Source organism: Anolis sagrei, chromosome 3 (assembly GCF_037176765.1).
Source record: "Anolis sagrei isolate rAnoSag1 chromosome 3, rAnoSag1.mat, whole genome shotgun sequence".
Classification (NCBI taxonomy): Eukaryota; Metazoa; Chordata; class Lepidosauria; order Squamata; family Dactyloidae; genus Anolis; species Anolis sagrei.
In genome coordinates, this window is record NC_090023.1 from 89,459,039 (window position 1) to 89,482,291 (window position 23,253).

The 23,253-nt window shown below is 37.0% G+C and overlaps 1 protein-coding gene across 3 annotated transcripts in view; it reads left to right on the plus strand.

The window, feature by feature from the left end:
* The window catches only part of SCML2 (Scm polycomb group protein like 2), a 56,241-nt gene that overhangs the window by 24,289 nt on the left and 8,699 nt on the right, over positions 1–23,253 (plus strand). For 2 of the 3 annotated variants that reach the window (XM_067466790.1, XM_067466789.1), the window contains exons 4-11: positions 1,875–1,945; positions 2,461–2,695; positions 5,019–5,107; positions 7,070–7,313; positions 11,663–11,922; positions 12,806–12,938; positions 16,763–16,966; positions 19,615–19,797. In XM_067466790.1, the coding sequence (XP_067322891.1) occupies positions 1,875–1,945; positions 2,461–2,695; positions 5,019–5,107; positions 7,070–7,313; positions 11,663–11,922; positions 12,806–12,938; positions 16,763–16,966; positions 19,615–19,797 (1,419 nt within the window). Of the gene's footprint in view, positions 1–1,874; positions 1,946–2,460; positions 2,696–5,018; positions 5,108–7,069; positions 7,314–11,662; positions 11,923–12,805; positions 12,939–16,762; positions 16,967–19,614; positions 19,798–23,253 lie in introns of those variants that run through there. The other variant, XM_060770054.2, reaches the window with a different exon arrangement.

Genomic DNA, 23,253 nt, shown 5'->3' on the forward strand with positions numbered 1-23,253 from the left:
ACATTTACCTCCCACTATAAGCTGGGTGTCTTGCCATGGAAGGATGCTCAACAGAGCTGTGTTGTTTTCCTGCAGGGCATGAGCCATCTCCACAGATCAGTAGCTTTGTAGTCACTCATATGTGTGTTTTCACAGACACCACTAAGAAGAAGGAGTGGCTTACCTGTAACTGGGTTTCTTCAAGTGGTGATCTGTGAAACTGGCACATTCCTACCCATCCTCCCTGCTTGATCATGCCTTTACTTCCTGGCTGCTGTCTTAGTGGCTAGGGAACTGGGGCCCTGTCTCTATCCATGGGCATTTATACTGTATGTGGCGAGTGGGCAGGGCTACCGCCAAAATGTTTCAACTTAAGAGATCTAGAAGGTTCCAAACAGCTGTGCACATGAGCAGAAGACCCATATGTGCAAATTTCACAGATCACCACTCGAAGACACATAGTTACAGGTAAGCAACTCATTCTTGTATGTGTTATTTAGACTTCTTTGCAAACTTCAAATCTCTTGTTTCCATACAGCTCTTGCCACGACAATTAAAATGGTATCAAAGTGTTAAACATGTTCAAAGCAAGCTTACTACATTCTTGAAACTAACAGGGAGAAAGACGTTTTCAGCATAAGGTTTCATAGTTCACTATGAAAGTTTATTATGTGGACTTTCTCCCTAGTTAGTATCAAAGTGTCAGCTTTGAACATAAATTAAGGAAAATATATTAAAAAATTCATACAGATAATACAGATACATCAATATAGAAAAATGTTATTGTGTATCTTTCTGGATAACTCATGTAAATGTCAAAATGAAGAAGAAAGAAATGGTAAAAGTAAGTTCCCTTATTCAGGTTTAATAAAGAGAAAGGAGGTAACAACTACATTCCGACTCAAGCAGGCTGTCTTTCAGTTCGTCTCAAGGTGAACAGTTTTCATGTCCTGATTTTGCTGGATTCCAAAATGAGAATACATAACCTCTGGGCACAAAAAGCAGTGACCTTGGTGGTGATCACTAGGGCAAAGAATAGGCTTTCATTTGAACTCCTATTTCCACAAGAAGTTCCTAGATGCTCTCCTTCAGAATCTTGAGATATAATGGATCATATGCATGGGTTACATAAGTAGAAGATAAGGTAATGCTATCTGATCATTGTGTTGTTTCAAAAAACACAAAGCCATACTTGGAATATGATATTAGTTGTAGGAGTTCATGCAATCCTTTCATTTTTGTCAGCTTAAGAGGGAAGTCAGTGCTTGGAATGTCCTTTTATGAACTTTTAGTAAGTTATTGCACGATAGTAAACATAGCCACTAGATGGCAACACAGTATCATTTTGGAGGTTGAATTTTTTTTATTTGCTTGACACAGATTTCCATGGATATGTTGGAAATTGTGTGTATTATGTGGAGGCCTGGAGAAGGTACATGGATTATTTGCATAAGCATGGATTTTGTGACTCAGGAACACACGAGATACTCTGTTTGTAATCATATCTATCTGTAGTCAGCAATGAAGGAAGATTGTTATTACTAAATAACATAATAATCATCAGACATTGATGCTGGCTGTCTTGGTCCTCCTGTTGAAGATTAGTTGAACTTTATTTAGTAGCAGTTTGAGAAATCTTTTTTTATTTCCTGCATTTCAGGAGTTTGGACTGGATGACCTGTGTGGTCTCTTCCAAATCTGTGATTCTGAGTCTATGTTTTGGTTCTTGGACCACAACGTACAAATTAATGAAATTACTTCTGCTCATTTTACTAGAAATGTTTATGAAATAGTGGCATATAAATTGAAACCTGATTAACTGAAAGTAAATGTGTATATTTGATAACATTTAATCCAGTGCAAGTGAAAAATCTTGTTAAAATGCTTTATCCTAGAATATTTTAATTGGGACGATTACTTGAAAGAAACTGGATCTGTAGCTGCTCCTTTACATTGTTTCCGTCAGGTAGGAATTTTAAAGATACGAAATATGCATGCATTATGTTTGTTTCAGATGCTTTTTAGAATATAATACATGGAGAAATACATACTTTCTACTATAGTTGTTTGATATATTTGCTCATATCTAATACAGTATACATGAGCATTTTAAAAGATTATACACACACACACACACATACAAATGTTTATACACATTTAGAAAAATATATCCATTTTTATAAAGTCATTATCAGTCATTAAATGAAATGATTTATAGTGATCTTAAATTGCATTTGATACTTGTTTCATTACTTAGCTATTGGAAAATCCCAGGATGCCAGGAATATTTATGGACTAGAAACTATTGTATCTGTTTAATTGTAGGGATAGATTCAAATATTATCCTGAAAATTTAAAACATATGGTAGCCAAAAAACTCCTAGATTATCAAGACAGCAAGTCTAAACAATTAGAGAAGTGCTGATGGTTCTTTTTTGGAAAAATTGACCAATCAAATGCCTCATCTTCCCTTTCATTTAGTCTAGGATTCCGCCTAGCAATGATTTCAAAGTAGGAATGAAACTGGAAGCTCATGATCCTCGCAATGTTACCTCAGTATGTATAGCCACAGTTATTGGAATCACGGGTGCCAGGTTAAGATTGCGGCTTGATGGAAGCGACAACAAAAATGACTTCTGGAGACTAGTAGATTCATCTGACATACAGCAAATTGGAACTTGTGAGAAGAAAGGGGGAATGCTGCAGCCTCCATTAGGTAAGATCAGACTGATCTTAACAGGCATGCTGTTATAGTCTGGTTTAAAGCCATTGTTGCTCAAAGATGCAAACCACAAAATAACCACAGCTAGATTTCAAGAGAATCAAAACAGGATTAAATGTTATGGATTATATCCAATGACAACTTCATACCATACAGTCTGGGGAACACTCAACTATTAAATATCATAGACACCAATGTTGGACATTCAGCTTGTTTGTTTTACAGATAATCTTCACTGTTTTATTTTCTGCATATCTCTTCATTGAAGAAATAATGAGGGGAATTAGCCACAGTTTACCAAACTGAATCCAACAATAAACACACCCACTTGTCCAGCATAGTGGTCACCCTGAGGCCCAAAGATGCAGAGCCTGGGGAATTATAAGAGTAATAGGGCAAATATTGTGATAAGAATCCAAGAGTTGGAACTGTGAAGTTGATCTGGAGTCCATTCATGTTGCACAAATAAACTGCTATATTCCACTCCGGAGCCCCTGATGACACAGTGGGTTAAAGTGCTGAGCTGCTAAACTTACTCACTGCAGGTTCGAATCCGGGGAGCGGTGTGAGCCCCAGCTTCTGCCAACCTAGCAGTTCAAAAACATGCAAATGTGAGTAGATCAATAGCTACTGCTCTGGCTGGAAGGTAATGGTGCTTCATGACAGCCACATGATCTTGGAGGTTACTACAGACAACGCTGGCTCTTTGGCTTAGAAATGGAGATGAGCACCAACCCCCAGTTGGATACAACTGGATTTAATGTCAGGGGAAAACCTTTACTTTATTCTACTTTAGTTGCTATTGCAATATCCTGTGGAATTGTGGACTTTGTAATTTAACGAGCTACTCAGTTCTGTGGCTGAGAATTCTAAATGCCCCTCTAAACTATAAATCCCAGGATTCCATGGAATGTTGCCAAGGCAATCAAAATGGAATATAATACTATAATTGTATAGAATGAATGAATCTCTGGAAGTAGAACTAGGGATGAAGCTCTATAAAAAAGATATAGGGATCCTAAATAATGTATGCTCGGATGTGTGTATCTGTTAACAATTGCGGTGGGAATATGCAAAAGCAACACAGTTAAAATCAGTTGAAATAATTTAAAGCAAAATGCAAACACCTCAGCCCCTCGGTTTTCCTAAGGGATCTTTGACATCGCTGCATGGCTCCTTGATCTTTTGACATTAAATCTGGTTTAATTTTTTCTTTACTTCACCTTACTTTCCTCCTCTGTCCAGCTTTCCTCTGCTAATTAAGTGTTGAAATCTGGGTTGCAAAGTTTCTGGACAGAGTTTACAAATAATGTAATTAATTACTTGTTTCAATTAGCTTCTCATATGTTAGGCAGTAGTTACAGTTATGTACATCAAGGCTGTAATGAAATGAAAAAATCATATGTATGACAGAACTAATACAAAGAAGAAGAAAAACCTTGTTGATAGTCATAGTTATTGTCATAGAAAAAGAAAGCTAATAAAATAAAAGTAAAACCAACTATGAATTTGTAATTAATTTAGTAAGCTTAATGAAATGTAGTCAATGTTAGTGGGCTGTTTTGTGGTTTTCCAGTGAAAGGACAAGCTATAGTTTAGAGACAAGACTGCTTGAATGTAAGTTTTGTTAATATTGTCCATTAATTTAATTTTCTGATTATTATCCTTGCATTAACATTTTCCAGATGATTCAAAACATTTCATTTTTGTACTATCTCTACCCTTTTGCTGAACTAGCTTTAAAGGCAAGCATTTCCTCCTACTTAGACAATTGTTATATACTGCTCAGTTTCACAAAAGAAAATGTGTATGGAAGAATCTTTCAAAGAGATGCTTTCGAAAAAATAGGTTATATTTCAGTTTTGTGTTTTCTGAAAATATGCAGAATATATTTGTGAAACATTTCTGTTGGCAGTCTTACAGCACGTTGTTCAGTAGGTTAAGCCAGGAGCTAATTGTGTGTATAATTGCCTCCTGCTTGCTTTATATAAAACGGGTCTTTCCCAAGTGGTATGGAACCTTCTGGTCCCAACAGCTATTCCTCTTGTTATATAATAGAAAACAAAATGCTCATTTTCCACCTAAGTTGACGTACTGAATTACATTCCCAAGCATAGTGCCAGATTCTTAGCAGTATTCAGTTATGGTTTCTAGCCTCATAGTGGAAGGGGTTTCAAAGTGTCTATGTAGGCTTATATTCTATTTTTGATTAAAATGTATCATATGGAGATAATACTACTAAAGGAAGCTCTCTGCTTCATAAAATATGTATTTTGAAAATCTATTGTGTCTACCTACTCCATTGTTATCAATGTAGGGTTCCAGATGAATGCTTCGTCTTGGCCAATGTTTCTGCTAAGAACGCTAAATGGAGCTGAAATGGCACCATCGTCGTTCTTTAAGAAGGTAAGAAACCACCCAGGCCTTTCTAGAAAGGAAAAAGGCAGACAGTCATTTCTAACAGTTAGGAAGAGAAGAATTCTGTCATTTCAGTTTGGTACGAATGTGTGAAATATTTCTGTCTCATAACGTGCAGTGATCCTGTTTGTACTTTGATAGTCTACACAAATATAGCATGTTAATTCCTCTGTGATGATCTAACTTTGCCAATTGTTCATGTAAAATAATCAAATAATGAATTGTTTAGAGAATGTATTCAGTCCCCATCCCCCCCCCCCTCCAACAATTAAAACTGCATTTTAAATATGTAAAAGAAACAATCCTGTATGACATCTAAAACTACTTCTCAGCAATTGTGCAACTCGAAATCTTTGTTATATCTTTTTCATATTGAATTCATGGTCAAAAGTGACCAGTCATGGATTTTCTATTTCAAATTTTGTATCATGCAAATGAAGAGTTTTCTGTGCCCAGTATAGAAGAGAAAACAGATGTGTCTCTATACTTTGGGATATAGCATTCCTTATTTTGTTGCTGTGGATAGATTTGTTTATGGGTATTTAGAGTTTCTTCCATTATACAGGGAAAGCAGAGTGGTGGGAGGGAAGCAATAAGACAATGGGTGAAAAACCCGATATGAAGACAGCTCAGAGGAGTAATGAATTATACCAGGTAAATGCCGAATGGAAGGTTATGTGAAAGGATAGGAGTCAAAAGTAAAACAGGCACCATACTGCATTATGCAAAAATGTTTCACATCACAAGCAAAATACTCTCCTTCCTATATGTCAGAAATACTCTCAACCTTGCCATTCCATTCTTGATAGTTCTCACCTGCCCTGGAGCTGAAATCATGTGTGTTTGCCTTTTATGAAACAAAGGTAAATAGAATTGGAGACTTATAAAACAGAGTACTTACTTTTGCTTATTTGTGGTCTACATAAAATAGCTTTACATAACAATATTAGCTCTTTCCCACTAAATTTGCAGACTAACTTAATAAAACAAAACAAAGCAAAGCAAAGCAAAAAAGCCCAGGGAAGAGGGCAGAACAACACTCCACCATGGTAGCAATTCATCATTTTCACATCCATTGAAGTCACATTATGCAAATTTGAATAGCTCTATAAAAGAGTCTCCTGCTAGGTTACAACTACACTTTTCGGTATAATCTTAATGTTTCTAAATTATCTGTTCATGGCGTTTTTGGACATTGACAAGTGTAATGTTAAAAGCTGTTATGTCTATTTAGGAAAACTGGAAATTCTACTCATTTACTCACTAACAAGAGACCAGAAAGTTATATTATTTTAATCTATTCTTCCCCCTAGCAACTAAGGGAAGAATACATATCTTCTCAAAATACAATACTTTCATTTCTTGCATTTCTTCTTCTCTATAATCCTCTACACTTTCATAAAAATTGTAATTTAGTTTGAAAGTATTTTTGTTTCAATGCAGAGATTTGGGTTGCAAGAGACGAAAATAAAAATATTGACATTATTTCCAATCCAGTGTTGTGTTTTGAAGCATAAACATTAGTGGACAACAAGATTGTGTAAAACATATATTCTTAATTTCATATGTACATTCATGTTCGGATCTTCCAGTGTGCCTTCCCAGAAAGAGGAATCCTGGAAATATGCCCTCAATGCACTTTATGAGAGATTTAGAACTGTCTGCACGTACACCCTTCCCAAAACGTTCCTCCACCCCCTTTAAACTTCCCAGCTTTTAACTTTTAAAACTTTTACATTTGGCCCTGCCTTAGGTTTTTAAAATGCGTTGTGTCATTATTGTATTGTTTTGCTTTTTGAGTTATTTATCATTGCTGTTGTTGTTTTTATAATGTTGTGGGGCTTGGCCTCTTGTAAGCCGCACCGAATCCTGCGGGAGATGGTAGCGGGGTATAAGAACAATAAATAAAATAATAAATAAATAAATAAATAAATCTTCTTATTTTGATAGGAACCTCCCAAGCCAACTCCTAACTGTTTTAAAGTTGGAATGAAGTTGGAAGCAATAGACAGAAAAAACCCGTATTTAATATGCCCAGCAACCATTGGGGATGTTAAAGGAGATGAAGTTTTTATTACTTTTGATGGCTGGCGAGGGGCATTTGACTACTGGTGTAAATATGATTCGCGGGACATCTTTCCTGTTGGATGGTGCAACTTAACAGGAGATGCTCTACAACCACCAGGGAACAGTGGTAAGAATTTTTTATTTGTTAAAATGCTACAGTTCAAATTCAGTAGGTGTTTATTAAGTTTTAAGGCTGTGAGGTTGTGGATTGAATTCAGAGCAGAGCTTAGGAATTTTACCTTTTTACCACAATTTTTGGAACCACCCACTGGCCATGTTGTGTAGTTGAAAAATCATGGTTTCTAAGATCTGATCCAGATTTAGTCATACTTAGAGAATCAATTAAAGTTAGACCAGGCACCCTCAAACTGCAGCCCTCCAGCTGTTTGGGCCTCCATCTCCCAGAAGCCCTAGCCAGCTTGGCATTCTGGGAGTTGGGAACCCAAACAGCTGGAGAGCCACAGTTTGAATATGCCTGATTTAGATGAATTGTGAGTAACATACGTTCCAGTGGAATCAGTGTCTTTTCTGAGTAAGTCTGAGAAAGTAACCATAACAACTTGATTAAATTAGCAAGGAAACACTTGAGGAAAAAATGTGTTTATTCTGACAATTTTCACATAATGGTGCACTAAAAATCTAAATACACTGAAATATTCAAGAATTTAAGTCCCCTGTACGGTGTTGAATTAAATGTGCTCCATAATGTACACTAATGGAATACTGTCAGCTTGTATTTATCTTCTCAGAAGTCAGACATACATAGTGCTTACTTCCTCACTAAATGGTTGTAGGATTACAGTATAAAACAGTGCAATATTACACATTTGTTTCTTACATTCATAATTCTACCTTTCCTCCAGTGAGGCCAAGGCAGTATGCATGGATGCTTCACTCCCACTTTATCCTCATAACAAATCTGCAAAGTAGGTCTGGTTGAGAGAAACTGGCCAGACTGAAGTAATGCAGTTTATTTTTGTGACATTAAGGTTAGAAAATTATGGTTTCCCACTACATGTAAACTAGTGGCACACTTTAGAGGAAAACTACCATAATACTTGTTAGTGGCCCACTAATGAGCAACATTGAATGAAATGTGGGAGATCAAGTTTTTGCTTTATGAATCATATGGCACTTGCATGCTCCTTGACTCTGTCCTCCTTTTTAGCACTTATGAAAACAAATTTCAAAATTCCCCTGATAAGGTGAAAACTGGTTTCAGAATCTAATTTGATTAATTCACCATCATTTAAACATGACATTTCATTGAGTTCAGAAAACATGGAGAACTGATTTCTTCTGTGCATCTGAATAAATGGATAGAAATCCATAAAAGCTTGTGTTAAAATAAATAATTGCTGCCAGTAGATTCCTTCTTCCGCCATATTTCCATTTTTATGGTGAAACATCCTAGCAACTATTTCAAGAAGTTCCAAACCAAAGCCAATCTTGGCATAGTAGCAAATGATTGTGTTTCACATATTTCTTTGAAGACGCACATTTTATAGTTAATAGTCCTTGGGATGCTTGTGTTTTCTGCTCATTGCGTGTAAATTAGAGGCTCCATTGCACTAATATAATCACTGTGCACAAACCCTAAATAGAGAGCTGCAATGTTGTGAATGGAAATTCTAAAACCTACTTCTATACCAGCTCAAGTCTTGTCCCTAGTTGTGAAAAAAAACCCTCAGCAATTCCTTGAACATACCAGATTTGTGATTGTGCAAGTAACCACAAATTTGGTCACTTATTACTTTGAACACATTTTAATGGATGTGTGCAAAATTGCTTTCAAACCTGTCTTTTGAAATTATCTGAAAAAGGGATACATCAGTGCTGTGTATAAGCAGTTTTTGTGAGACATATGTTAACAAATTAGATGAGCTCCTTAAAAACTTTGTGAACTATCAATACTCTGAATGTGACATGTTAACAGACTATGCTTTTCTGGAGGGTAGTAAAGAAGCTGGATTTAATGTTTTGTTTCAAGACTTTAATAAAGTTGTTTCTTATGAGTGGAGAGATAAGAGGGGCTGCTGCAAAAACAGACTGCGCTGCAAGAGACTTGAGTGGTTGACATCTTAATTGTTTTGCTAGTGCAGCAAGAGGCATAATGCTTTGTTTTATTTGTGGAATTGAGGGGACTGTTGTGATGCAAAGCATTGACCTGAAAAAGAGCAAACGTGCTTTCCATTCCTTTTCACTGCAACACTCTGTATTAATTACAAAGATACATTGTCATTTTTCCCCTTTTTGATACTGTGACTTTCCAAGTAAAGAGAGTATCAAATTGTTTTAAGCATTTTGGCTCCTGTGGCTCCCTTGAAGTTAATGCTGTCTATAGATGTAGTGGGCTGCTTGCTAGATTTCTTTGCCTAGCATTTCACTTCTTTCTAGATCCTTTGACCCCAGGTAACCTTTGATCTCTTCTTAAAGGCAGGGCTGAAAGAAATGTGAACCAAAGGACTGATGGGTCACTGTCAATAGAGCCCTCAGACAATGTGCGAATTGCTTTAGCAGTCTCCAGTCCACTCTTGTTTCCTCTCCCTTTCTTTTCTTCCTAAACCAACACATGCAAATTGCTTCATGTGGATTTGCTATCACATTGCAGCACTTGGTGCCCAAGCGGCATTGGGATTTGTTGCAGATTTGTTTTTTTCAAACCCAGAACCAGGAAAACTAAAAAGCATGCAGATAGGGCTTGGATCTTCTCCATGGCTGAAACAATAAGACACCCAAATTTCTGCATGAAAAGGTAGGAAGAGTATTAGATGGTAGGATTCCACGTAGCCTTTGCAGCCTTTGTTAACACATTCTGTCCGTCTTTTCTTCCAAATAGTTCAAACTTTGTAGTAGGTTTTCTACATAATGTGACATTAGCTTGGCTTGTTTTTGCATTTGTGAAACTCTAGTGTGGTCTCAGATTTTTCTTTCATATTAGTCCTTTGAAATTTCAGTATAGGTAGGTATAGATAATATCCCAAACATATTCTTACGTAATCTATGCGGAATTCCCCCCTATTTTTACAGCATAATATTATGTGTGTTTAAACAGAAAGAAGTCTTATTTGTTTCAATCAGATTCAATCTTTTTCTAAAAAATGTATGTTAATTATATGTTAAACTTTCACTTTTTAAAAAATTGACTTGTGGTAGCTACTATCAATTATAGGGCTTTAAAGATGACTTCTTTGCATTTGGATACATTTTAAAGCATTATGCTTGTTTAATGTTTAAGTAACTTTTTATCAATGTTTATGTATAATAAAATACATACATTTAATGACTCCCTTATAAAAATTACTGTAGATTAGAATGGATGGAATTTATCTTGTATAAATGTACAGTACCATACACCAACATTTTATGGCAGATTCTAATAAATTTCTGAATTGCTTAAAGTACAAGTTTTTGTTTATGCCAGGAAACATTGCCTGGTTGCAAAAAATGTGTATTACAGTGAGTGGCCTTTGAATATGTAGTGGTAGATGATCTGTATCTTTTCTTATTTTACACTCTGATATAATCAAACAATGTTAGTTGTTCCTGGGGATTGGGACAGTTACTTCTGACACTAAAACTAGTATTCTCATATAATGAGATATCTTCTTCCAGTGCCAATTACATTTGCTTTGTGTTGAGTAAATGTGTTTTAGAGGAGTGGGTGCAGTGTGTTGTGCTTTTGAAGGCTTTGGGTTCAAATTGTCATGGTTTTTAGAATGTGGACAACTTTTCAGATTGAGACAGCTATATGTCAGTGGGCCAAAGTGCTGCAAGACCTAAATGTCACTTCAGGATTCTTTGTGAATACTTGAAAAATAGATTCAACAGAAACATCAAAACTGTCTTCATTTGAAAGAAATATTCCCCTTTTTCTAGATACGTAAGAGGATTACATTTTCTTTACAAAATGAAATAAGCCATAGCAGTCCACTTGAGGGCAGGAGGTTACAGAGAATGATCGAAGACTGCAAGCAAATCAAAAACAAGCTAATCAGATTTCAAGTTTGCAAAGAGTTTTTATTAATATTCTCTTATAGGACCATTGATTTTGACATGGTCTTATAAAAGATCCTCTCAAGAACATTTGCAAGAAGTTTATTGAACTTCATTTAACTGGAAGGTTTTCAAAACAATCTTCTTGTGTCTCAGCTTGATAAACATGATCATCTGAAGATGAAGCTGCTGACCATTATTTCGTGTCAAAAGCATTGCATAAATGTTGTAAAGAAGATTAGCCATTTACAAGAAACGTTGCCCAGGGGATGCCTGGCTGTATTTACTTAGTTTTCAAGGAGGCTCTTTCCGTGCCCCTCCAGCTGCTGATAAAAGCACCACTTTTTTACGTGATTGAAAATTTGGTGAAAATCTAAGAGATAATCCATTATCTGTAAATGATAATTTTTGAAATGCTAGTATCTAGATGTTTGCTTTCAATTTCTGACTTTTAGATTTTACTTTTAATTTTGTCCTAAGTTTCTAGTGTGAAGAATAATTCAAAAGCTCAGACATCTCCTTCAAAAGTGAACCGCCGCTCAATGCAGTCTCCACAAAAATCAGCTCCCCCAGCTCCTGTCATTGCACCAAGAGGCAGGAAACCTAGTCGTGGAAAACCAACACCTCCATCTACAGCCCTTAGGAAAGGCAGATCTCCTAAAAATATCCCTGTGACAAAAAACGCATCTCATAAGGAAAACTTCAAAAAAAGGAAACAAGGCTTAAAACCTGGAAGGAAGGTTAGTGGTTCTGTTTACCTTCACATTCAATGGCAGAAGTTTTAAATGTCTGCCTAGCTAATGTAGTTTTTAAATGGCTTTATGTCAGTTTATTTCTTTCTATTCTTAACATGTATTTTGTGAAAACTGTTTATTAACCACATACAAAAATACTACTTTACTACAGGAATGGGAATCATGGATCCCCACTAGAGAGAGAGAGAGAGAGAGAGAGAGAGAGAGAGAGAGAACGAACACACACACACACACAATATATATCTCAGTATTATTCAGCATGGTCTATGGGCTTTGGTGACGAGGGTTGTGGTCCAAGAATATCAGGGCTAGTAAATGATTTAAATGTTTGCTTTACTGGATCTGTTTAGAAAAAGCATCCTTGGGTTCAAGCTAACTTCACTAATTAGATTATTAATGTACTTCTGTGTACTTAGAAGTAAGGTCCACATAATACAATGAGATTCCCGTCGAAATGTATATAGGATTATAATTTGGCAAATGTATGTCTGCCCAAGGGCTGTCACAAAGAGAATGGTAATGAAACCTAAACTTGACACCTGCCATTGCTGTTCATGTTTGTTTAAGCAACTTGTCATATATTAGAGAAGTGTGGCACTGTTGATGTGGCTGACTGCAAGTAAGGCTTTTGACATAAGCACTGTAATAGAGCACTGATGCAATGAAGCCATCTTGTGATAGTGGATCTTATGGATGTTCTCATGTGGTGAGATTATGACTTTGTCTCTTTTTCTCTGAAAGTTTATACATTCTTCTGATGCATTCTACATATATGAAAGAGAGAGACAAAGAGAGTTTAGCTTCCTAGCAGAACACAATTTCAACCTGGTCTTGCAGAAAAGTTAGTTACTTTCTTTGTTTCAAACAGAAAAAAATCTTAGCGGTGCAAACTCCAGTATTTTCTCCTACCCTTACTTCTGCAAAGGTGGACAGTAGCACCCCTCAGCTACATAAAGATGGGCCTGGTATCACTGGTGCAATGGCTGCAGTCATTTCTACAGGTAAGATTTTATGTTAAGAAAAGATTTGCCTAGGGGCATAGCCTGATGATTCCAGAACTACTATTTTAAAGGTACTTGGGATTTCCAAATGGAAGGCAATATTTAAACAAAGCAGAGTTGCAAAGATAACTACATACACATCCTCTTTTAAATAGTATTTTGAAACAAATTGGAAGAAAGTGTATTATGATCCCAGATACCTTTGAAAATAAGATAACATGAAGTAGCCCTTTTATTTCATGTACTGAATGTCCATTGCACTAACATATGTGTTATGTGCTTAGCTCTTAGAAATGAAACTGGTTATGTAGGGTAATTTATATCTAAAGATTTGTATTGAGGAGTTGCTTTGTGGGATGCCCTCTTCACATAATATATCTCCAAACCAAATGAGGGGGGAGGAGGGACGATCCTTTCCTTTATATCTCTCCACTGTCACCAATTCAGGCCAGTAACTTATACCAGTTCTCTTCTGAAATCTGCTGGGACTCCTCTGGGTTTCCCTTTAAATCTTATTCAATGTTTTGTGACACAATCTTCACACACAACTCTACATTAACTGAGTTTATTTATAGATGTCTTGCACAAAAGCTTGTTGGTTACATTTGTATATTAGCGTCTTAGTTGAATATAACATTGTTTCATGACAACTCTCATCCTTACGACTTTTTACACATAGGAAGATTCACTTGTTAACCATATAATAGCAAACTCTCAACTGTTCTCCACTCACTATCCTGACTATTTCCTTAAATACTCTTACTTAACTTATTCTCTGACCTATATTCATGAATTCCTAACTTATCCTCATCTAACGGCTTTTCTTCCCTCTCTATAACTGACTTCTTTTCTCTTTCAAAATGTTCAGGGTTTTTTTTTTTCAACTGTCATCCTTAACTCCCTCCTTTTTAAATATGACCAATCAGATTCCCTTATGTAAATTAGCTCCATCCCTACTGCTACTACCCCTTTAAGAATCACAGAATGGCTGGTCCCATTCCAACCCTGCAATATAGGCCATGTTCTAATATTAACTTTTACTTTTAAATTCTATCCCATAACCAGTAGTTCGCTACACTTTATTATTGGAAAATAGATGTATAAGCCATGCTCAGCAATGCCAGCAGCATTTGGCTTCAGTTTCTTGTAAAATATTAGTTTACTGGTCTTATGAGGGCTCGGAATCCCTTGCCCCCTGTGCAGAAGTCATTGTTATTATGTTTGTGTTTAACTGTTAGAGTATGTATTTGTGTTTGTAACAGTAGCTAAAACTGGAGTCATCTGGTTTGAATCCACAGTGAGTGTTGCCAAGGAGACGAGGCTGGCTAGCTCATGAAAGGGAGAAGTGGGCGGAGCCAAGTAGGAAAAGTTATGTGCGTTTTTAAAAAAAGCAGCAGAGAGAGGCTTGGAAAGGCCTGAGAGAGAGGCTTGTGTGTGAGCGGCTGGTGTTTTTCAGTCTAGGAGGGCTGAAGAAAGAAACCTGGCCAGATTCTTTAGTCAAAGAAGACTAAAAGGAAGCTTCGTTAAGAGCCCTAGTTAAGGAAGGGCTGGAGATCAGAGATTTGATCGAGGGAAGATCAAATTGAAAGGCTATTTATAGTAGTGAAACATTATTCACTAGAGGGCTTCACCTCAGTGAAAGTTAGTCACAAGCTGTGTTATCTGGAAGAGTGGACTGTATTATAAACCACGTGATAGTTAAAGTTCCATAAGTTATTTAACAGCCTGCAACCATAAGCTTTGTACATAATAAAGTTGTTATCTTTTGTTGAAAACGGTCTCATCTCAACTAATCTGCGTCTGTAGAGCCAGATCTCATCGGTGGTACCTCAAATACCTCACGTTGGTGGCAGTTACCTTAATTTACAAATAATAATTGGCCTCCTCCATAATATACTCTTCTACACAATTGAGGCCTGAGTTAAATTCTCTCCATAACATCCACATCTGTACAATTGGTGGGATTAAAAAAGTGCCTGAGGTAAAATACCTCCATTATTAGGGTCTGCCGTTGCCAACCTCAGCAACACACAAGCACCTCCTCGCAATTGGTGATAGCGGTGGGATCTTCAAAGCTAAAATCCCTATACCCTGTCCATCGTTGTGTTCGCATCTTCACACCCCCACACTGAGGAACTCTGAATTAGTCAAAGGATTGTGATGTCTTCTTTGATATTGCTGGTTGACTGAGCAATTTGTTGTTTCCTTGCCTGGACTACAGCAGAATCCTCTAGCACCATCAAAAATAGCGGTGGTGTTTTCCAGTCTGTTCTTAGGAGTGTTTGCATGGCATAGTATTGTCTCCTTTCCATTCTTTACTTTTTTTTTTGTCCCCTTTGACTCTTAAGAATCATTCCACTTTCCCATTACTCTCTTTTATTGCTTTCTTGATTTTTATGTGGTTGATATCTGACCATAATTCCTGTTTCACTATTCTGCATATCCACTGTCTAGTTTTAATAACTACTTGTATATGGTTTTTAGCTTAGATTTTAAAATTTGTTGAAGTTTGAAGTATATAACCCCTTGGGTTTGATGTGGATGTGCAGGACAGGGCCCCTTTGTTATGATCTGGTCATTGACCATAATAAAGTTTACTTACTACTTACTTACTGTCTAATTATATTTATCTCTCTTCACCCTAGTCACACGTTCTTATTTTGTTTTAGTATAGCCATTTCATTTATTTGTTACTCTTTTTGGACCATACATTTTAGCACATGTCCCCATTCTCTGATACTCCTTTCCCACCCGCTTAGTTCCAGTCTTTTCTCATTTTCTTTTCCTTTCTCCTGGATGTAGCCTAGCCCATTCTCTTATTCCTCTTATGAGAGTATATGTATACATATATACATTCATTCATTGGCATTATATCAATGGACCCCCCAGTGTGGGTATTCATCATGAATATAAAGCCACAGTAATACCCAAACTAAATATTTAAAGCAAGAGTTTCAGCTTCATCTCAAACAGTGATTTATCACTATAGTATCTTTCCCGAACCACCTTTTTATTCCTAATTGGAAGGGTTGTAAGACATTGCTTTTAATGGTTAAACTCACGCTCACTGCATATGTTGACTTGGTCAAAAAACCTTTCATCAATGTGCCTCACTCACATATGGGGAAAAGGGTCTTAATCTGCTTTTGGGGAATTATTATGAATACATAAAGTTTTTTAATTTTGTGAAAGTTTTTTAATTATGTGAAAGACAGAATGAAACAAGGGGTTGGGTTAGAGGTGCAAGGGGCATGAAAATGTAATTCAACAAGTACAATGAGACTTGTGTTGATAATGTCCAGGAATATGAAAATCTGGGAATCCTCCACTGAGGTCTGGAACATAAGGCTAGCAAGACCAGCTTCTTTGGGCAGCAGTGGATTTTATAAACATAACATTTTTGATCCCCTTCATTTATCAAGCACAGCCTAAAGTTTGAATCACTATAAAGATTTTGAGATAGATGTACTTGTGTAGTATATCAGCATGGTGTAGTAGTTTGAGTTGAGCTGGATTACGACTCTTGAGAACAGGGTTTGCATCCCTGCTCTGCCATGAAACCAACCTCAGATGGAGGCAATGGCAAACCTTTTCTGAACAAATCTTGGCAAATAAATCCTGTGATAGGCTCATCTTAGGATCACTAGTAGTCAGAAATTACTTGAAGGCACACAGCAACAATAAATAGTACTTGTGTAACAGATATCCAAATGCAAAAGTTGTTTTCTGAATGAGAACCTTGTAAAGCAAAAAATATATTTCTTGTCACTATAGAGTACAATATTTCAAAGCAATTAAAACAGACCTTTGTTTCTTTCTTTCAGTTTGTGTCTATGTTAACAAACATGGAAACTCTGGCCCTCACCTGGACAAAAAGAAGGTACAGCTGCTGCCAGATCACTTTGGACCGGGTCCCGTGAATGTGGTGCTTCAGCAAGCTGTACAAGCCTGTGTAGATTGTGCTCATCAATCAAAAAATGTTTTTGGATTACTCAAGTCAGGACATCATGCTGGAGAGATGATCACTGGTATATTGTTTTATTTATTTATGGATCTACATTCTGTCCTTTTTAATTTTTTTACAAAGGATGTATTCACATTTAGCTAGGCCAGATTTATTTGCTTATGAACTGTATGATGCTACTTTGGCCTTTCTTCAGGCCTGTTCAGGGGCAACACACCCGGAGGTCATGCTTGGATGTTCCAGGAAGCCTTCAGTTTCCAAGTTCTTGTAGTTTCCTCAACAAGAATGGAGAACAAATAAACTCTGTGCACTGTTCATTCACAATAAATAAAAAGTGGTAGAAAGATGCAGGGGGTCTATTTTTCATTCCTGAGGTCCTTTTGGGGGGCTGCACCACACTTTCCATACGAAGGTGGAAACACACATATTTTCTAGTAAAGAAATTGTCCTTTGGTCAAAATGCATATATATGACTGATGCAATGTTCATTTATCAGGAGTACAGTGCTCTATTTTAAATTAACAAAACAGTTTGTGACTCTCAGGGTCATCAAAATGGCATTGGGAACTCACAAGTGGCCTGTAGGTCACATCATTCCCACCGCTCCAGTAGAACAAGACAAGCCAGCAATTCTGACCTATTGTGCTGTGTAAGCATCAAAAGAACTCAAAGATTACTAATAGTGAAATGCAATCAAATGACATCACAAATGAATATGCTGAAACAGTATAATAAAAATAGAAACAAATAGTAGAATTGGTGCAACATATCTGGAGCCAGTTATTAGCATATTTGCAAACATTGAAGAAGTGGTGAAGGAGATGAATAAGCAAGAGCAGTAATTTGGATTAAACAATTTTGAGGAAAAATCAAGATGGGGGTGGGTGGGTAATGTATTGCAATAGATCGTTAATAGGACAAAAGATTGTATTTTTATGTGAAATTATGCTTATAAGAGAAATAGAATTCAAGGAATCCCACACACAACAAGAGAATGTTCTGGGACATTTAATTGAAGAGAACATATTGACAGTTTCTTTTTTTATTCTCTTTACCTCTTTCTTCTGCCTTCCCCACCCACTTACACAGAGCAGTTTTACAAAAATAGTATGAAAGGGGTGGCTTTTTCCTATATTCTCTTTTCCCCCTTGTGCAGGCATGTATAGATGTGTAGACATGCACATGCACACCGCAGATCCAACTTAGACCATGCAGGAGAGAGGTGTAAAGGGAATGAAAAGAAGGTTTTCAGAGTAGAAAGTATTAGTTTGTTTCTGTTTTTGTTTTTTTTAAAAAAAAAACTTTTAGGAACAAAAAGACTCAGAAATTCAGGGAGAAGAAGCCAGAACTGTGTTTCTCCTCCCTGAATGCTTTGTCTTGATATTGGAAACAAAAGTGGCAATTGAGGGAATAAAAACCTTTTCCTCCCAATATTTTTGGTCAAACTGGATTATTTCTTAGGTGAAATCCCTCCAGCTAACCTGTTTTGGTTCCTGCTGAATAGGTTCATAAACTGAACTGTCTCTGGTTCTCTTTTCCTATGTCCTCTTAATAAAACTTTAAACTCTTCTTCAAATATCAGCACTACAAACATCAGTGTTGCTTTTACTTCCCATCTAGCTTTGTAGCAATGGTGCAGGTAAATTATTTCTGTAGATGCTATATTTGTCACTATTTTGCTATCTTCAGAACTTAAGGTAGCACATAAAATTGGTTGCTGTAATTTAGAATCTTTATATTAGTACCAGATGGGGGTAAGGTCTATGTAGTATGTGGATTTAATCGAATCTCACAGCCTTCCTTGTATCCCAATATTAACAACTAAAGCTGTGACTTGCATCTTATGAAAAACCACTAATCTTTGTTCATATCTTCTGCATACATTTGCACACACAACAGGAGCTATGAATCTGAGAACAAAAAAGTTAACTACGAGTAGTGTTTCATTTTGCATAAGATATTCATGGGACTATGAAATAAGGGAGATATAAACCAGAAATTCTGCCTTCTATATCTGGTTGGAATACAATATGTTACAGTATATTTTCTTTTGTCATAGGTAGAAATGAGTCTGTCCTGTCTAAGTCATGTATGTATGTATGTATGTATGTATTATATCAATATATAATACGGTTTAAAATATTTTAGAATAAAAATGTAGGAATATGAGATGAAGCGTTAAAGCTGATGTCTTCAAAACTGTAATTACAAATCATTAATTGTAATTCCCAATTACACGTGAATAAACATGTTTGTGCTCATGGCGTTCACTATTCACTTTGATTGAGGCAGGTATGGGAAACAGAAATGTCGTTGGCCTCTAGTTCCCAGTATCCCTCACTACTTATGGTTTTAGCTGAGGCTGAAAGGTGTTTGTTATAGTTGAGCAGCTTTTTGTGGTTACCTTTGTTTTCTTTCACCCCTAAAAAACTGAAGAGAAATGAGAGCAGGAAAGGTAGTGACAAGGCTACAAAAGAGTTACTACATTCTGATTATAAAAAGTGCAACACATTTTGGGAGGCATGTCAAAGATGACCAAAGGGCCTGATGTGAAATGTACAGCCCTAAAGCAAAATATGCTTTGGGAAATTCAAGGAACATACTGTTTTTGTTGATTCCTTTGTTTCGGCCAAAGGGTGATCACATGTTAAGTTTTAGGCACTTGTGTTATATCATATTATTAGAGTGATGTTTGATATTCTTTATCAACAGCATCCTTTGATGGAGAAAAGCATGCCATCAGTCTTCCTTCTGTAAACAGTGCGTCATTTGTCCTGCGCTTTTTGGAGAAACTCTGCCACAGCCTACAATGTGATAATCTTTTTAGTAGCCAGCCCTTTAGTCCTTATATGGGAAGTGCACATAGTCCCACTGAATATGATAGAAACAAGACAGGTAATGCTCTACTATTTTTATTTCCTTTTCTTATTCCAACTTGTTCTTGCAGCATTTCTCAATTGTATATATATATTTAAGTACAATATCTATTTCATTATATTTCTATACCATAGAGATATGAACATAATTTAAAAGAGCATAATTTTGGAAGAAGACAAGTTTTTACGATGTGAAATTTCTGCAGTATTATATATGGTACCCTAAATAGATTAAACAACAAAGTTGTGCTGCCTTAAAATTGCTAAGTTTTATTTTACATAATTTTTTGTGGACAGGAGTCTGCTTTAACAGATGCCTGATAATGTGTCTAATGAAGAGGACTGCTGTCCATGAAAGATTGCACCAAATAAAATGTAGTGTGTGTGTGAGAGCTACATATATTTATGAACACACCACAGAACATTTTGCACAATTTTTGCCATTTTAAATGTTCAAGAGAGATGCCTTTTCCTGTATTTTGAGGGTGCTCCCTACTAACCCCTATCACAGCTCTCCCAACTCATAAGGTTTCCCCAATCTTCTATATAGGAGTTTTAGAGTACTGGAGAGGTTGTCATGGCAAGATGAAGTATGGAAGTTTGCTTCCACCATGTCAGTTGCATTTACCTAAATATGGATTTTGCTCATTTGGGCCAAAAGCCTATTAGTGATGTACACGTGTGTTAAGTGCAGCTTATACATAATAAGTCAGTTTTACGATGGGGTGTACAGAGTGCTATTCCCTTTGGAATCTGTTTCTTGCTGTCTGGTAGCTGCCAAGACCCTTGAGTCCACTTCTGTTGTTGTTAGCTGATGCAAATGGGTGTCATAATTCATCCTCTGAAGATTCAGAAAAAGGAGAGATTGTCAGGAAACTATAATTCCTGATGATAGCAGAGTCTGAGGAGGACGGAGGCCAGACTTCCTAGCAGGAGGTTCCAGATGCTGAAGACATATTCACATCATTTATAGAGTATCAAAGGGACAATGAAAAAATACATGACTCAGCAGTTGTCAAATAGGAGATGCTGAGTCAACAAGCACCTGACATCATGAGATGACTGCCTATAAATCTCCCTAGATACCAAAATAATTGAGCCTGTTGAACTTTGGGAATATTGTGAGTGGATTGTTTGATGAGAGAAGATAATTACTGACAAAATTTGGAAGACAGTAGGAAATGAGAAATGCTACATTGTAGGTGGATTGACTCAATCAAGGAAACCACAGCCCTCAGATGGCAAGATCCTAAAAGCTGTTAAATAACAGGGTATCCTGTTATTCATAGGATCACCATATGTTACAGGCAACTTGATGGCAGTTAATCAGTATATATTACTTCTTCCATAATACTTTGATAAAATACTGTTAATATCATCTTTGAAACTTACCAGTTTTACAGTTCTGCTATGTATCCTTTATCATTGTAATTCATTTTGTAAAACAATATACTTTTAGAAACAGATGTTTTTCCACTCTTCTGTCCCATACCAAACTCTAAAAACAATGTTATTTTTTCAAAAATAACTTCGCATTTGTGTACTGTCTCCTGGTACTTGTTGTTCATTCGTTCAGTCGTCTCCGACTCTTTGTGACCTCATGGACCAGCCCACGCCAGAGCTCCCTGTCGGCCGTCACCACCCCTAGCTCCTTCAAGGTCAGTCCAGTCACTCCTGGTACTTAGAGCCCTCTTAATGTATCACTCATTATTTCTGTATTTGCATACCATTGTTTCAGTATTGTGGTGTGACTCATAGAATCATAAACTGGAACTACTATTGCAGTTATGGATGCATATTCACAGTCTACATATTCATAATTGTGACACTATTGTGATGATCATAAAAGTCTTCCAACTTTTGTCTACTGGGTTGCAACTTCTGTGAGCAATGAAGATATGTTCTTGTTTCTATCAGTCACAGCATGGTGGCATCCATCCCCCTGCCCCCAGCAGTCTGATGAGAGAAGACTGTGAGAGGGATGCTGCTTTTGGTTGTCACACCTCAGATCCCTGAAGGGAGGGAGTCATGACAGATCTAGTATCTTTGCCAGAAAATTGAAAGTGACTGCAAGGATCATTTAGTATAACCCCAAATATGCAGGAATGCACAACTAAATTCATCAATTCTCTTGAAAGAACTCCCAAGAAGGGGAGTTTATTATGCATCAAAGCAGTCTGTTGTGTTGTGTTGTGTTGTCAAAGGCTTTCATGGCCAAAATCACTGGGTTGCTGTGAGTTTTCTGGGCTGTATAGCCATGTTCCAGAAGCATTCTCCTGACATTTCACCCTCATCTATGACAGGCATCCTCAGAGGATGTGAGTTCTGTTGGAAACTAGGCAAGGGAGGTTTATATATCTGTTGAAAGTCCAGGGTGGGAGAAAGAACTCTTGTATGTTGGAAGCAAGTCTGAAAGTTGCAATTAATCACCTTGATTAGCATTGCAAAGCCTTGCAGCTTGAAGGCCTGGCTGATTCCTGCCCAGGGGAATCTTTTGTTGAGAGGTGTTAGCTGGCCCCAGTTGTTACCTGTCTGGAATTCCCCTATTTTCTGAGTGTTGTTCTTTATTTATTGTCCCGATTTTTTTAAATACTGGTAGCCAGATTTTGTTCATTTTCATGGTTTCTTCCTTTTGGTTGAAATTTTCACATGCTTGTGGATTTCAGTGGCTTCTCTGTGTTGTTTGACATAGTGGTTGTTAGAGTGGTCCAGCATTTCTGTATTCTCAAATAATATGCTGTGTCCAGGTTGGTTCATCAAGTGCTCTGCTATGGCTGACTTCTCCGGTTGAGTTATTTGTGTCTATTGCATTGTCTGCAGCGATGAATTCTCTACCTGTTAGGCTAGGAAAAGCTCAGAAAAGTAGGCCCAGGAAGTTCAGCAGCCATTTTAGAAGGGTGCCTGGGGGCATCCATCTTAGAATCTCATTTCCTGGAGGGGGCATCTGTAGGAGCAGCTTGGAGGGAAATGAGGAGAGTTTGTGATTGGCTGGGTGAGAGTAGGTGGAGCTTAACTTGAGAAAAGAAAAAAAATGACTTTAAGGGTACATTTTAAAACCTGACAGCTCAGTTAGGGTCTGTGTGTCAGAGAAAAAGGAGTTTTGGGTTTGGTGTGAAGAAGAGAAGAGCTAGTGAAGCCTGAAGTTGGTCAGTTAGCTAGCAGAGTTAGTTAGTGAGAAGATTATAGCTATTGGGAAAAATAGCTGGTGGGGTGGGGAGACAGATCCCAAAAGGAAAGGACTGTCTGTCTGGAGTTTAGGATTACTAGGCAGAGAGGAATCCTGTCAGTAGTTTCTGGAGGGAGAGAGAAGTATTATTTGCAACTAAGTTTTGAATTGCTTAAAGAAACCATATGCTTTATTCAATATTGAAACAGCTACGCTTAATGCCTGTTTTGTTCAAGTTCTCTCAAATAAACAACATGGTTCTTTGTTCACAACCACTGCTTAAGTGTGCCTCTGTGTGTGAAGATCTAA